The sequence below is a fragment of the Arvicanthis niloticus genome, chromosome 7 (genome assembly GCF_011762505.2).
Source record: "Arvicanthis niloticus isolate mArvNil1 chromosome 7, mArvNil1.pat.X, whole genome shotgun sequence".
NCBI classification, from domain to species: domain Eukaryota; kingdom Metazoa; phylum Chordata; class Mammalia; order Rodentia; family Muridae; genus Arvicanthis; species Arvicanthis niloticus.
In genome coordinates this window covers 10,323,625-10,339,092 of record NC_047664.1, presented here as the reverse complement: position 1 = coordinate 10,339,092, position 15,468 = coordinate 10,323,625, and the positions used below count along the sequence as shown (strand labels likewise).

The window sequence follows — 15,468 nt, the reverse complement described above, 5'->3', positions numbered from 1 at the left end:
TTAATTCCTGGGAAAGCTCTTTCTTCCCTGTTTGGTATCCTAGCTTTATTCCTTGGCTTAAGTCACAACTGGTCTGTAATAGTCTACTGAACTTCAGTTAGAGGAATATTAATGGGTGTTATGACAATAGTCACAATAAATTCAAGACTCTGTTGCATTAATGAACTGACTGCAGCTGAGGCTGTCTGTATAAGACCTATACAAGATCAAGCCAGTTAACATACTAGCATGAAAGGGAGGAGGGTTCATTGTTTCTCACCCCTAAATGAGGAGCTACTTACAGTTCGTGGCTTCTGGGAAAGGTAGAGTCAGTTTTCTTCAAAGCTGTTGCCACTAGCTAGTTGACTATGCTATAGTGGATGGCCATATACCCATGAACATGAGCAGCATAAAAACAGATGACAAGGAGTTGTGAGTTGGAGGTAGATCTCAGAAAGTTTAAGAGAAAGAATAGGGAATAAATAACATCTAAAATACATGATTTGAAATTCTCAAAGAATTAATACACGTTACATTGAAAAATTAATTAAGAAACTCAAACACATTTTTTCATGGGTTGTGACTAGTAACAATGTGGAATACAAGTATGTCAATGGTGCAAGGCTAGAAAGTAATTTTGGGAATTTGGAGATGACCCTCTTACAGGTGAAACCTAGGTAAGGCAACCAAAGAGCAAGTGAACATATTCTCTCTGGCACAGGCAGAATGGTGAGCACAAGCAGAAGGAGCAAAAGGGAGAAGCCTGAGAGGGAGCTGGCCTGGACTCTGCAACTAGGCTTCCACAGGCAGCAGACAACTAGAACCATATCTCACAATGCCAGAGGAAGTTGTTATAAACAGCACATCATATCTTTCTTCTGAAGATTCACCCTATTCATAAGGGCAATGTCTATTTCATCAGTTTTTTTAATGCAGCATTTTCTAAATTCACAAGATTAGAGAGGCTTTTGGTTAGTAATCAGCTATTAGGTTCCACACAATGTAATTTAAGAAACACTGATTTCAGCTAGATTTTAAAATAAGAGTAGTGAAAGGAATAGAAGCATATTCTGTTGAAAAAAATAGAACACTGACAGTTCCTCATGGGGAAAAAAAATGGAAACAACCAATTATTGTGGCTGCGAGCTTACATTGATGGCGGCTCCTCTGAGCCAGCAGAAACACTATTGTTGAAGAGATGTTAAAAGGTACATGCGGGTTTGGCAATGAGCTTAGGAGTGGAATGCTTGCCTAGTATGTGCAAAGCTTCAGTTTCTCCCTCAAGTCCTATACATTGCATTAGATATGTGCATGTATTCATATATCTAGGCTATCTGTAGGCTAGAACATTCTCTGGAGCAAGGGTGTTTGGATATCAAGGTCTTACTGCTTATGCCCTCCATAAAATGATGGTTACAGTTGTACCTAGAGCTTAAAGCTTGATGAGCTTCATAAAGTGCTCAATAGGTGCTTAGCAAAACAGGTGACAGTAAGACATCAAGGGCCTGCTTTTATATATTTAGGTACTTTTCTCATTCTTTGTGTTTGTGATCTTGATTTCCTTAACCATATGAGAGGAGAGCACAGTCTGAAATGGGTTAGGTCTATTAGGGCCTACTTATTTAAACTTTCATTTTTAGCATTTATTTTCTACCAAACTGTGCAGCTTTTCACTTATTGACTGATGGAGTTTACATATTTTTGATGAACCTGAAAATTCTATTACATTCTTAGACCAAACAGAATAAAATCAAATCAACAGTATAAGATTGTTATTAACATATTTAACATTCATGTACTTACTGAATAGCTCCAAGAAACCCCATTGTGTTACATTTACTGAATAGCTCCAAGAAACCCCACTGTGTTACATTTATTTATAAATCTTGAAAATATTTTATATTACATAGACCAGTTATATTCAAAAACCTGAAAATTAAGAATTTATTTTTATATTTGATTCAGTTGAAATTGTTGAAAGCAGGACACAGAGGAATGACTCAGAGGTTAAAAATACCTTCTACTTTTGTAGAAGACACAGTATTAGTTCCCAGCACCCACATGGCAGCTCATAAACGCCTGTAACTACAGTCATGGTCAATTTGGTGTCATCTTATTGACTTTGCAGGCACCAGACATAAATGTACCCATACATACATGCAGGACAGACATATGAACATGTGTAGTAAACTCAATACATTTAAGAAATAAATATTTCTATTGCCCCTATTGGTTACCCCATGCCAATAATTTGATGGTACATCTGAGGTGAAACTCTTTCAAAGTACAAAAATGTTAGGAAGACTGGCATGTCAACTGAAACCCAGAGCCAAACTACTATATCAAATATCAAGTTGGTATGGGTAAAAATATTCACAGTTACCCTAATAAGGATATTTATTCAGTCATTTGGTGTAAATGAACTTAGCTGACACAACTAACAAATAAAATGACAACATAAATTTTCTATGGTATGTTGAAAGTTAAACATTTTATGAATTACAAACTAACTTTTAACTAAATTTTAACTAAATTAACTACATTTTTCAATGAGAAAATAATAGTACATCTGGTCATCTGAATGCTTCATCCTAACTATGTAGCAGTTGCTTGATTGACTGTTTTATTATACCTCTTAGTCATTAGACATAATTGGTTTGTTTTCTTTTTCTCATTTTTAAATTTTTTTCACACAATATAACTTGATCATGCTGTTTTCATTCCATCGACTCTTCCCTAATTATCTCCATTTTATGAGCTCTCTTAAAAAAGACAGAAACAAATCACAGTTACATACCTTTGTAATTCACATAATATTGGACAAAAATGGCCCCTTTTCCCACTCCTGCACACAGGACAACTGGCCACAGCACAGTGAGTCTGGACAGTGCCAGAGAGTCTGGGTCAGGAATGGTGGAGGCTATGTCAGTGTGTGTTCACCTCAGAACCTTCTCATATATGTGGGAAAATGGCAAGAGCAAATCAGAATGTTAGACATTCTCACTGTGACTGGGTCAAAGTTCTTAAAATTCTAGCCACCTTTTTATGCCCAATGCTGTGACAGTACCTGGCACAACCAGACCAGTAAGGGGCCTAAGTGGTCAGCACAGATAGATTTTCACATTTCTGAAATAACCTGAGATGCATTGACCCACATAATAAGCCACTAAAACTATGAATATTATCTCTAATTTTTATATCATCACATACATTGGCACTTGCTAAAAGACTGATGAAAATAGAAACCAGTTTAATTAAAAATAGCTCTTATAAACTGTTCAAATAAATCAACACTCTTAAAATTACCTGCTAATTTTTCTTCGTACTAGAGAGGTGACCCACATAGTATGTGTCCTGTAGGTATAGACTCAATAGGAACTATGTATATAATTTCTAATATTTCTGAAATAATAAGTGTGCCTTAGTCGTCTAGTGATTGCCTCATAATCTAGATGCAGAGACTAATAATATAAGGAGGGTTCTGGGCATTATCACTGCTATGGATTCGTGTATCTGTCCACAGTATCCTTACTTGTTTCTAAATTAAATGTTGAAATAGGGAAACTATTCAAATTTAACCTCAAATTTGGGTAACGTTGGTTTGAAATTATAAATCAAATTGTGATTGATTTGTTTCAACATAACAATTTGAAGAATTAAAAAGGCCCTTATGGAAGAGTGTGTATTTCATTTAAAGACAAATTTCTATTTCATATAAGATACCACATTTGTAATTTCTGTTACTCTTAGGTGTCCTCCTGATTCTTTTTGTTTCTAGGTTATATTTCAGCAAATTAATTAATTAAAATGTATCATTCATTAAAGCCAGAATTCTTTAACCTACATCTAAGTTAGTATTCTGTGGCTTATTGGCTCTCAAAATCATTCTTAGTTTCTACAGGAATATAACACTTGGGGGATTTTCCCTGTGTTTCTTAATTAAATCATTTGTTATCATGAGGGAAGTAAAATTGAAAGTAATTTCTCTGGCAAGCTTTAAGTCATAGAAGCCATTTTTTTTTGAAAACCAACATTAAATAAGTGGCAAAAATCTTTAAAATGTCAATAGATGAATTTCATGTATTTTTCTGGCTTATCATGCTGAGAAATATGTTTTCAATTAACAGTATTATATTTAGTGTCTATCTGTTACGTTATCTTCCAGAGAAGGGCTACCCAAATTTTGTGATTTTTTTTTTTATTCTAAAGCAGAAATCATGAAAGTAGCAAGTATATATGCAGTGCTATAGTAGTTCAAAGTGCTAAGGGGGAAATCCTGTTTAAGAGATGAAATCTACTTGACTTGGACACATGTACACACACACACACACAAACTTTTATTATTAACAGGCAATCTTTCATATGCAAAACATTCTGATTATCTTTCAAATGTGGAAATAAAACTCCACATAATTAAGTCCTGCTAAAATGGATTAGCAATGACAAATCATTGCTTCAGCACAGTAGAAGGGTTGTATCTTCACTATATACTTAATTTGTATTCGAGAGTTGTACAATAACAACTGCCATTGAGACAATCAAGTTTTCTGGAAACTTGAGGCAGCTTCATGTGCTAAGTGTTTAAGTGCTCACTGATAAACCAATGAATGTGATATGGGAAAGCACAGTGATGTGTAAGATGTGCATCTGTTTCCCATTTAGAAAGATGCTTCTGAGGCAAAGCCTCTACCTTCTCAGTGATTTCTTTCAGACCACTATGCTTATGTTGCTCCAACTCAGCTTCTGCCATGCAGTTCATGGTGCAACACTGGCATTTTGCATCTCTTAGCTCTGTGAGGCTGGACTTTATCATTCAGGCATATTGTAGTCACCAGCTCTGTGTCCTTCCTTCACTCTTGAAAGTAGCAGTGCGTTTGGGATGGACTTAGGATATCTTACTCTCTCTTTATTTTTTTCAAGGTGAAAATGTATCCTTTATTTTTATCATCATTTTCTTTAGTGTTTTTGTGTATTTTAGATACAGAGTGAACACTTTTAGGTTATATTTTCTAAGAGTTTTGTTGTAGATACATTTTATTTATGAATCATTCCATTCGTTTACAGTTTACATCTTAAATGATATCCCACCTCCTGTTTACCCCTCCCTAACCCCCCCATCCCACAGCCACCCTCTCCCCCCTCCCCTTTGCCTGTATGAGAGTGCTTATTCTCTCACTGGGTAGTAATAGTTCTCTACATCTAAAGTAAATTCTCTCATCAATGCCATAATTTAAAAACTAGTTTGGGTGGGTGCCCTTTTCACAAAGACATTTTACTTGCTTTAAACTTTGAATTTATTTTGTAATTTGAGAAGTAATTTTTTGTAAGATTTCAGATCAGTAGCGTCACTAGCACAAATCATAAAGCCATTAAATCAATGAACTTTTATTATTTACAGACATTTAGTTTTTTACACAAGTCACAACATCTACACATTTCTTGTACAAATGACAATAATGGTGCATGAGGTCAACAAAATTCTATGCCAGTGGTCTAGTCCAAGGAGGAAATCTTACTTAACAGAGCCTTTAGCCTGTCAATTAGCTTTTAGAAGTCAATTTCCTCACTTATTTTTTTTTAAAAAGCTGCAAATATTTCCTCTTATTATGTCACCTAGGTATGTTGAGATAGTAGCAAGAACTGATCCTGTTAGAAAATTAATTTGGGTTTTTATGACATCATGGCATTATCTATTTGGTATTACACAAATTTTATAGTCCTCTTTAATCTTTAATAACTTTATAAATATGGAAAAATTAATTTTATATCCATTTCTCATAATAAAAAATATCCAATGATTTCTTGTGTTAATACGCAGTTACCCTATATGGCTTGTTTTGAAATTTCTTTGCCCTGACAGCCATGTATACTCCCCAAAAGAAGAGAGACACAGAAATAAAAATTCTTTATTAAAAATAATTTTCACAATTGTTTGTGTGTGTGTGTGTGCATATGTGTGTGTGTTTAATATGAATGAGCAAGCTATAATTCAAGATGACAGGTGTACTGGTAGAAATGTCCTTTAGTAAGGACATTTCTTTGGTAAGCAGAAGAAACATTCAATCTGTGTTGTGATTCTCTGCATACAGCTTCCTTTCAACACAAGTGGGACAGAAATCCTCTGTACCTATGCTTTCTTCAGAAACCAGAATGTATAAAACAATTCAAAATCATTATAAGCATTGCAAGAGGGCATGTGTGCATCTTACCCTGACAGTGGGAACATACTTGAGAACATCTAATATGTCTGTCTCTCTTTCCCTTAGGCATCTTTTCCACCCAGAGCTGATCTTCCTGAGGTTTTCATTGCTTCTTATAAGTGGCCTGGATGGACTCATGGTCCACTGGATCAAAAAAACTGTGCTGCATCCTGGGCTTTTTCCACCGCAAGTAATAACATCATCTCAACCCTTCTTTATAACTTCTGTTTGTCTTTAGAGCATGATAGAGTAGTTGGATAGTTTATAATCTAATAAAATGTAAATAACAACAAATGATAAGCCCAAGGAAAGTAACACAGAGGTTATAAATTTATTCTAAAGCTTGGATATTGATGCCTAATTTATATACACAATAAATAAAAAAGCAAAAAGACACCAAAATTCATTTGATTTTGAATTTGGACCAGGAACTGAGAAGAGAACTTTGCTTTGTTTTCACTATAACATCACTTAGAATACTAATAATCATATGTAAACTCTACTTATTTTCTTTTTATAAAATGTATACAACTATAGTTATTAAACTATTTTGAAGCAAAGTCAAACTTAGAATTAAGCCATAATACATTAAAGAATTACACCTCGTTTTATCTGATTACTTTCCAAAGTAACGTTTATAAGCTCATTTGAAACTGTAAAAAAAAGTCCCCTCTCTAATGGCTACTTTTATACAAGTTCTTAAGTACACCATATAAGACACTCAGGTTGATCCCAATGTGATCTCCAAAATTTTCCCCAAAGACTTTTCTACAATGAAATAGAAGCCTCCATTATAATGTCTGGATACTATATACTCATAGAACTATTTTATGGGGTTTTAATGCAGTCTAAAAAGAACATTTAGGAGCAGACTAAAACACGACAAGCATTGTGAATTGAGTGCCAGGGCTCTAGGGCAAGCCAGCTTAGGCAGTGGCATTCTCTACAATAGAACCTTGTTAATCATTATGTACCTCTACTCCTTTGTACTAACTTAGCTACTCTAAAAATGCTCTGGTAGAATATTAGCCTTAGGACTACTTACCTTAGGTACTACTGCCCACCTTCTCAGTATAAATGTTGTCTGTTCAGTGTTTTGTGGGTAAGGCTGCTGGGAAATGCTGAGGGTTCCTCCAGGGGGCATATCAGCCATAGAATGGCTGATATGGCTCCATGGTTCCTCACAGCATAGGCCCAATGACACAAGAAAGTCCATGGGTTTTTACAGGCTTTAATGTCATGACATATGGTGGATGGATCTGGATGTAGACCCCCAAAACCCAGGGCAGACCTGAGTTAAATAGGGAGGGGGGGGGTAGGGGCTGGGGAAGAATGCTTAATTGGCTCCACCCTCTGGCCTTCAGGTACCTTATTAGTATGTAAATCTCTCTAGGGCTTGAGGCCTGTTCCTCCTGACTGTTGGCCATAGACCTCTCTGTGGGAGGGATTGCTAAAGGGCCTCTCTGTGGGAGGGGTTGTTGGAGGGCTGAAGCTAAATGAAAAGAACCAGGGCCTGGGAGCAGAGCTGAACTCCTGCTGTCCAATAAGGTTCCAGGGTTTCAAGCTCATGCTTGACCAAGCACCCAGCTGCTCCTTATAGCCCACCACCCCACAGTGTTTCACTTACAGTGTTAGGAATCTCTGACTTCTTTGAGCACTGTTTCAGTTGAATAAAAATTTAATCAACTAAAATATTTACTTATTTGTGCTTATGTGGTAAATACTTCCTACACTATGCTGATTCCTTACATTTCAGGTTAAGTAATGTTCTTAGTGGTAAGAACCAGAAAACTTTGCTAGGGTTGATCTGGAAGATGTGTCCTTTAGTCTCCTCAGGTCATGGCCTTACGGACTGTCTCAGTGGAGCCTTTGGCAACCTGTTTTATGAAGGAAGTCCATGAACTTGAATTAACTCACAAAGAGAAGAAGTGTCAGAAATCATCCTGAGCCTCAAGCTTCCAACTCTATCACCCCTGTTTTTCTTCATTGCAAAAGTATTATGAATGAAAGGTTATACAAACATTTTAAAATATATTTGATCCCGATTCACAAAACAAATACCAATATATCAAAGAACTTCTGTTCTCCACTACAAAGTAAAGATTTGTTCTCTCGAGAATATCAGAGGCGGCAGGATACTGCCATTTTATCCTACAAGTCTATCTTGTTAAAAAGTAAGCAGGGTAAAGAATGAAGAAGAGCTGTCAATGAACACATCTAAATACGACAAAAACACCACGCACAGCTCAGGCACTTAGAAAGCATACAAAAACTTCAAATTGACACCTTGAGAGACTCTCATGAAACTTGGTTGAAAAAAAATCAATCAAACAAAGATTAAGTTCTTCTGGGAAAAGAGAATGCATAAAAGCAAATTTCTTAATGTTCTGCCTTTAATTGAAAGTGTGGAAAAAAACTACCTTGTGATTTGCCTGTGAAGACGCATGAACAATGACATGATGTAGGTTTCTCACATCTCAAGAGTTCCTACTGAAATGGCCCTCACCCTAACTTTTTTTATCTCCTGATGACAAGAGTTGATTTCCGCTACTCTTGACTCATTTCACATTCTATTATTTTGTAAGGGAGAGAGATACGTTATCTCTTTTTTTCTACTCTTCAGCAGTAAATACATATTAATTTTCCATGTTAAAATTTTAAAATAGTATTCATGGAATTAAATGTCATGGCATAGCAGCAGCAGCAACAACAACAACAATAACAACAATAACAACAACAACAAAAACAGCAACAATGAAACAAACAGAAAGCGCCTACACATAATGACACATTTTCTCTAGAAAAGTCATATTTCCTAAACCTACCCTAAAGCTGCAATCAACTGACAAAAAATGAGTATTCAAATGCTGGGGACTCTTGGGGATATTTATCATTTAAAGCAAACATTATATGCCCTAACAACTTTTTAAAAGTATTATAATAATGATAGTACAACCATACCTAGTAATATACACTCACCTAGTTGCACATATATGTATATGTGTGTATAGATCTATTTGTATATATACAGAATTAACTGCATGCCTACTAAAATAATGATTATTTTTACTCATGAATATAAAAGTATGCTATAAAGAATTTAGCTATACTATAATGTAGATTTATAGTAGCATAATATAGTCAAAGTACGGCCTCCAGGGTAGTTATATTAGATGCCAATGTAAAAATTATGGGTTCGGTTACTCTCCTATGTAAAATTACTATGGGTTAATTTATAGTTAATAACTCTGTGATGAGCTTTCTTCATTTTCTTTCATATAAAACATAGATTTACTTGTAACTCTAGGGAAGATGTTGTTCCAGATGCAAGGGTTAGACAATTTGGGTGTATATGTCTCTTTCTCTCAGAAAACCTACCACTTGACAGTTTTTTTAATGAGAAAGGGGTTCAATACACACACACACACACACACACACACACACACACACACACACACACACACACTACATTTGAATAGCTAAGCTAGAAAAGCCCTTAAGCAAGGATTTACTGGAGCAATACCAATTTTGAAAACTAGTTGAAGGCTCAAATTAAAAAGTATTAGAAATACTATATGGCATGTCATTTGAATATTAATCAGAATTTTGTTCAAAACAGGTGTGGCAGCTGACCGAATTGCAATTCAGTCCAAGGGTCGTTACACAGCCAATCTCTCCCCTCAGAATTTGATCTCTTGTTGCGTCAAGAACCGTCACGGATGCAACAGTGGAAGCATTGATAGGGCCTGGTGGTTCCTGAGAAAACGTGGGTAAATAACCTTCCAACATATATCTTTCTAGGATTTTTATAAGTGAGACTATAGAAAAAGACTTGTTTCAGGACTGTATTTTTTTTTTATTTTACAAAACACCCCCCCCCAAATATACCACATCTATATAACAATAAGAAAATGTCACATTTAAATATATATTGCACTTGACTTCTAGCATAGTCGGACACTGGAGATAATGTTGGAAGACAGTACTCATTTCCAGCTAAATTCATATAAAGACTGAAAGAAGTATTTATTCTTCTTGCCCTAAGCCAAATAGTTTTACTGAGTCTTCACAGAGGGAATAAAATTGGCTAATGTCACTGATAAATCTTTTATTATATTTGTTTAACTAGGTTAAAGAATACATACCTGAAAAAATCATATTAAAAACAAGAAAAATAAAACTAATGAGCAATTTAGAGTTTTGGCAACTCCTCAGCCTCCAACCTATTTGATGGAAAACGGCATGTGGGTGGCATTTTCTTACTTTTACAGTATTTAATATTTATATAGCACCCATGTCTACTGTAAAACAAAGTTATTAAAACACAAAGGGAACTGTGGCTGATAGAGAATGCCATAAAGACGGGCCATTTGTTCTTTACCATACAGTTCTACAGTTCTAATATACCTGTTGGTTCATGGTATCTGACCATAGGCAGCCATAACTGTGAGCCTTCTTTCATGTATTTTACCTAATAAAGGTTATTATAAATTAAAGTTGCCTTATTTAGACTGTTAACTTCCAGTCAGGTTAACTTTTGCTTGGTCCCATGATTAAATGAAATGGGTGCAATAGCTCCAATCTGTACACTTAAGATTCAGGGCAAATCAAAATAGAGGACAGAGAGATTAACAGCTAGAGAATCAGATGCCCACTGTGAGCTAGCATCTTCTAGACATGACGGGCATGTTACACCCATAAAATATAAACAGTATGGTTGCCTAAACAAGACCTGAACCATGTATGTTAAAAACATCAGCCAACAGATCACTGTGGAGGAAGAAAATTTCTCAAGTTCTCACTCCCAGAAGAAGAGCTATAGTCAATTGTTACTGAGAGAGTGAAAATCAGGTTTTAGGGTATGAGCTCCCTGATAGTATGATTCCTAAGCAGTCATCCTAAACACATGTACATATGAGCAACATTAAATGAACTCAGTAGGTTGATAGACATATGTCACACATGTTACATATGTGTGTGTGTGTATGTGTGTACTATAATAATGTAACAGTAATGGAAGAAGTCATGAATTTGAGAGGAAGTAGAAGATGGGGACATTGGGAGAATTGGAGGTGGGAGAAGAAGTAGTAGAAATGACGTAAATCCAGTACTCAAGTATGAAATTCTTTTTTAAAAAATTAAATCATCATCATTATCATCATGCAGAAATGGCTTAGTGGGTAAAATGCTTGAGTAGAATTATTGTAATCTTCATAAAAAGTCGGTTATAGTGTTACAAACCTATAATATCAGTGCTGATAATCAGAAACAGGAACATCCCAGGGACTCCCTGGTCAGACAGACTAGTCCATTAGTAAGCTCTAGGTTCAGGGAGAGGTTCTATCTAAAAACTAGAAGGAGTTCGAAAGAAAAAGACACCAACATCAATCTCTCCTCCATATGTGTAATTATATATCAAAGAACCATCACACATGTGCACACACGTGTATACATATGTGACACACAAATTTAATATGTGTATATTAAGTATATTACATACATAAACTGACATTACAATCCAACTAAATCTCATTGTGTTTATCTGTTTAGGCTGCCATAAGAAAAAGCCATAGACAATAGACACTTTGTTCTGGAGCTTACAAAGTCATGATCAACATGCTGGCTGCTTCAGTCTATCAGATAAGCTCTTTACTGGCTGGCAAATGTCCATCCTTTTATAGTATCCCATAGAGGAAGTAGCTAGTTTTTATGAAAAGAATAATCCCATTCACAAGAGGTCCTTTCTCATGACATCACTTAAACCTGCACAACTTTTTAAGGCCTAAGTTCAGATATCACTACCTAACTTTTAGATATTTAACATCTTAAAAAAAATATCTCATGGGGCTGGAGAGATGGCTCAGTGGTTAAGAGCACTGTCTGCTCTTCCAAAAGACCCAGCTTCAATTCCCAGCAGCTATATGGCAGTTCAGAACTGGCTATTACTCCAGTTCTCAGGGATCTGACAGCCTCATACCAATGCATATACAATAAAGTAAAATAAGTTACTAAAAGAAAACATTTCTAATTAAAATAGGATGATATCATTTAACTCATTCCATTTTCTTTCTGTAGCCCCTCCACTCAACCCCTCTTCTGTACCCCAACACTCTAATTTAAAATTTTATTCTGATTATTTTTGCTACAACCATACATACATATGTATAGAATTTTATGTACAAATATATAAATATAACCTGTTGAGTCTGCTTTTATTGTTTGCCTGTATATATTTTCAAGGCTGCCTGCCATTTATTAGATATGCAGTAAAGAGTTTATCCCTGGGAGAGGCTAATTCATCAGCAGCCATTAGTTTCTGGTAGTTCTTTGTCTAGGGTTATAGCACTTTTGATATTACATATGTATATAACTAATTTTGTGGTTTTGTTTCCATGCTATCCACTTCCCTATTCAGGAAGGTAGTGTCAAATTTGGAGACAAACATTTTTGAGCCAAATAATTGTTGTGATTAGTTTCAAAATCTACCAATAATAGTTTCCTTTTAATATAACATATAACATCACTTTTTCACTATAAATTTCAATATTGTACAAATATTTTACAGTTTCCCCTCAGTATGTGAATTAGACATATATCCAATGAATTCTTAAGAAAAAGGTTAGCTTAATGGAAGTGTCACCAAAATAAAAATAATTAATTGTAATTCTAAAAGTTAAGGTTTTAGGATATCCCATTAGCAAATAATCAAATTATTGTTGGTTACCTTTTATCTTCAGGAAATTGCATGCCAAGTATATAACTATCTAAAATGTGTTGAAGCAAGCCTTTAAAAAATCATAATGAAATAGTAAAAGGGGGGAAGATTATAGTATGATTAAGATGCTGTGTTGTGTAGTTGGTTGACATTTTAAAACTACACAGGTAGATAAATAGCAAATTTCACAAATGTTTAGTTCAGTAAACTTAACTATAGACAGGATACTATAGCACTTTCATAAATAATGTCTTCTCCATTCTTCTTCTCTTAGGCTGGTATCTCATGCATGCTACCCACTTTTCAAGGACCAAAACTCTACCAATAATATCTGTGCTATGGCTAGTAGATCAGATGGGCGGGGAAAACGGCATGCCACAAGGCCTTGTCCCAACAGCTTCGAGAAATCCAACAGAATTTACCAATGTTCTCCTCCATACAGAGTCTCTTCCAACGTAAGTCTAAACTTTAAGAACTAACAAGGATGCCATTCTCAAACTTTTTGGCTTTGTTGTTATTCATACTATTTTTAAATTATTCAAAAACCATTATAGACTCACAAATGTTGTGCTTACGGGTATGCTTTTCTCTTTTTACCACATATATTTGTGTCTGCAGTATGTGTGTATGTATATGTGTGTGTGTGTGTGTGTGTGTGTGTGTGTGTGTGTCTGTCTGTCTGTCTGTCTGCCTAGGGATGAATGTACTATACATGTTTGTATAAGTCAAACAGCTTGGCAGGAACAGGTTCCCTCTTATCATCATGTGGGTCCTGGGGACTAAACTCAGGTCATCAGTCTTTTTTTTTTTTTTTTTTTTTTTTTTTTCATGCTTCTAAGATATAATAACCACAGAGTAATCATCCTATTTAGAAAAAAGAGACAGAGAGAGAAAGCACAATAGTGTAAAGCTAAATCAACAAGGCGAATATTAAATCACATAGACCTATCATAGACATTTGGCTGTAGAGTGCCATGGCATGAGCTCTAATAGTCTTTTCTCTTTCTCTCTCTTTTTTTATTGGATATTTTATTTATATTTCAGATGTTATTCCCTTAACCCATTTCCCCCCATCCAGTAAGCCCCTATTTATCCCCCCTCCTCCTGCTTCTATGAGAATGTGCCCCCACCCACCCACCCACTCCCACCTCCTCACCCTCAAATTCCCTCACACTAGGCATACAGCCTTCACAGGGCCAAGGACTTCCTCTCCCACCTATTTCCTACAAGGCCATCTTCCTCTACATATACAGCTGGAGTCATGGGTCCCTCAATATGTGCTCCCAGGCTGGTGATTTAGACCTTGGGGAGCTCTGGTTGGTTGGTATTGTTGCTATCCCCATGGAGTCACAAGCCCTTTTGTCTCCTTCAGTCTTCTCTCTAACTCCTCCATTGGGAACCCCATGATTAGTTCAATGGTTAGCTGTGAGCATCTGTCTCTGAATATGTCAGACTCAGGCAGACCTCTAAGGAGATGCTATGTCAGGCTCCTGTCAGCATGCACTTTCTGACATCCACATCAGCATCTACCTTTGGTGACTGCACATGGAATAGATACCCAGGAGGAATGTCTCCAGATGGCGCCTCCTTCAGTTTCTGTCCCACACTTTGTCTGCATATTAGCTCCTATGAGTATTTTGTTACTCCTTCTAAGAAAAACTGAAGTGCCCATATTTTGGTCTTCCTTTTTCATGAGCTTCATGTGGTCTGTGAATTGTTTCTTGGGTATTGCGAGCTTTGGGGCTAATATCTAATTATCAGTGAGTGCATACCATGTGTGTTCTTTTGTGATTGGGTTACCTCACTCAGGATGATATTTTCTAGTTCCATCCATTTGCCTAAGAATTTCTTGATTTCATTTTTAGTAGCTGAGTAATACACCATTGTGTAAATGTATCACATTTTATGTATCCATTCCTCTGTTTAAGGACATCTGGGTTCCTTCCAACTTCTGGCTATTATAAATAAGGTTGTTATGAACATAGTGGAGCATATGTCCTTGTTATATGTTGGAGCATCTTCTGAGTATATGCCCAGGAGTGGTATAGCTGGGTCCTCAAGTAATGTTATGTCCAATTTTCTGAGGAAGCGCCAGACTGATTACCAGAGTGGTTGTACCAGCTTGCAATCCATTTCACCAACAAAGGAGGAGTATTCCTTTTTCTCCACATCCTCACCAGCATCGTCTGGGGGAATCACCATCCTTGACATCAAGCTGTACTACAAAGAAATAGTGATAAAAACTGCATGGTATTGGTACAGAGGGAGACAGGAAGATCAATGGAATAGAATTGAAGACCCAGAAATGAACCCACACACTTATGGTCACTTGATCTTTGACAAAGGAGCTAAAATCATCCAGTGGAAAAAGAACAGCATTTTCAGCAAATGGTGCTGGTTCAACTGGAGGTCAGCATGTAGAAGAATGAAAATCGATCCATTCTTATCCCCTTGTACAAAGCTCAAGTCCAAGTGGATAAAAGACCTTCACATAAAACCAGATACACTGAAACTATTGGTTTCAGAAGAGAAGGTGGGGAAGACCCTCGAATACTTGGGCCTGGGGAAAAAGTT

General features: G+C 36.1%; 1 protein-coding gene across 2 annotated transcripts in view; it reads left to right on the top strand.

Moving 5' to 3' along the window:
- Tinag (tubulointerstitial nephritis antigen) overlaps positions 1–15,468 on the top strand; it is a 77,091-nt gene that overhangs the window by 20,277 nt on the left and 41,346 nt on the right. For both annotated transcript variants that reach the window (XR_013111672.1, XM_034509170.2), the window contains exons 5-7: positions 6,246–6,369; positions 9,799–9,949; positions 13,169–13,349. Coding sequence is in view for 1 of the 2 variants with exons in the window: in XM_034509170.2 (XP_034365061.1) it covers positions 6,246–6,369; positions 9,799–9,949; positions 13,169–13,349 (456 nt within the window). In the remaining variant the exon portion in view is untranslated. The remainder of the gene's footprint in view (positions 1–6,245; positions 6,370–9,798; positions 9,950–13,168; positions 13,350–15,468) is intronic.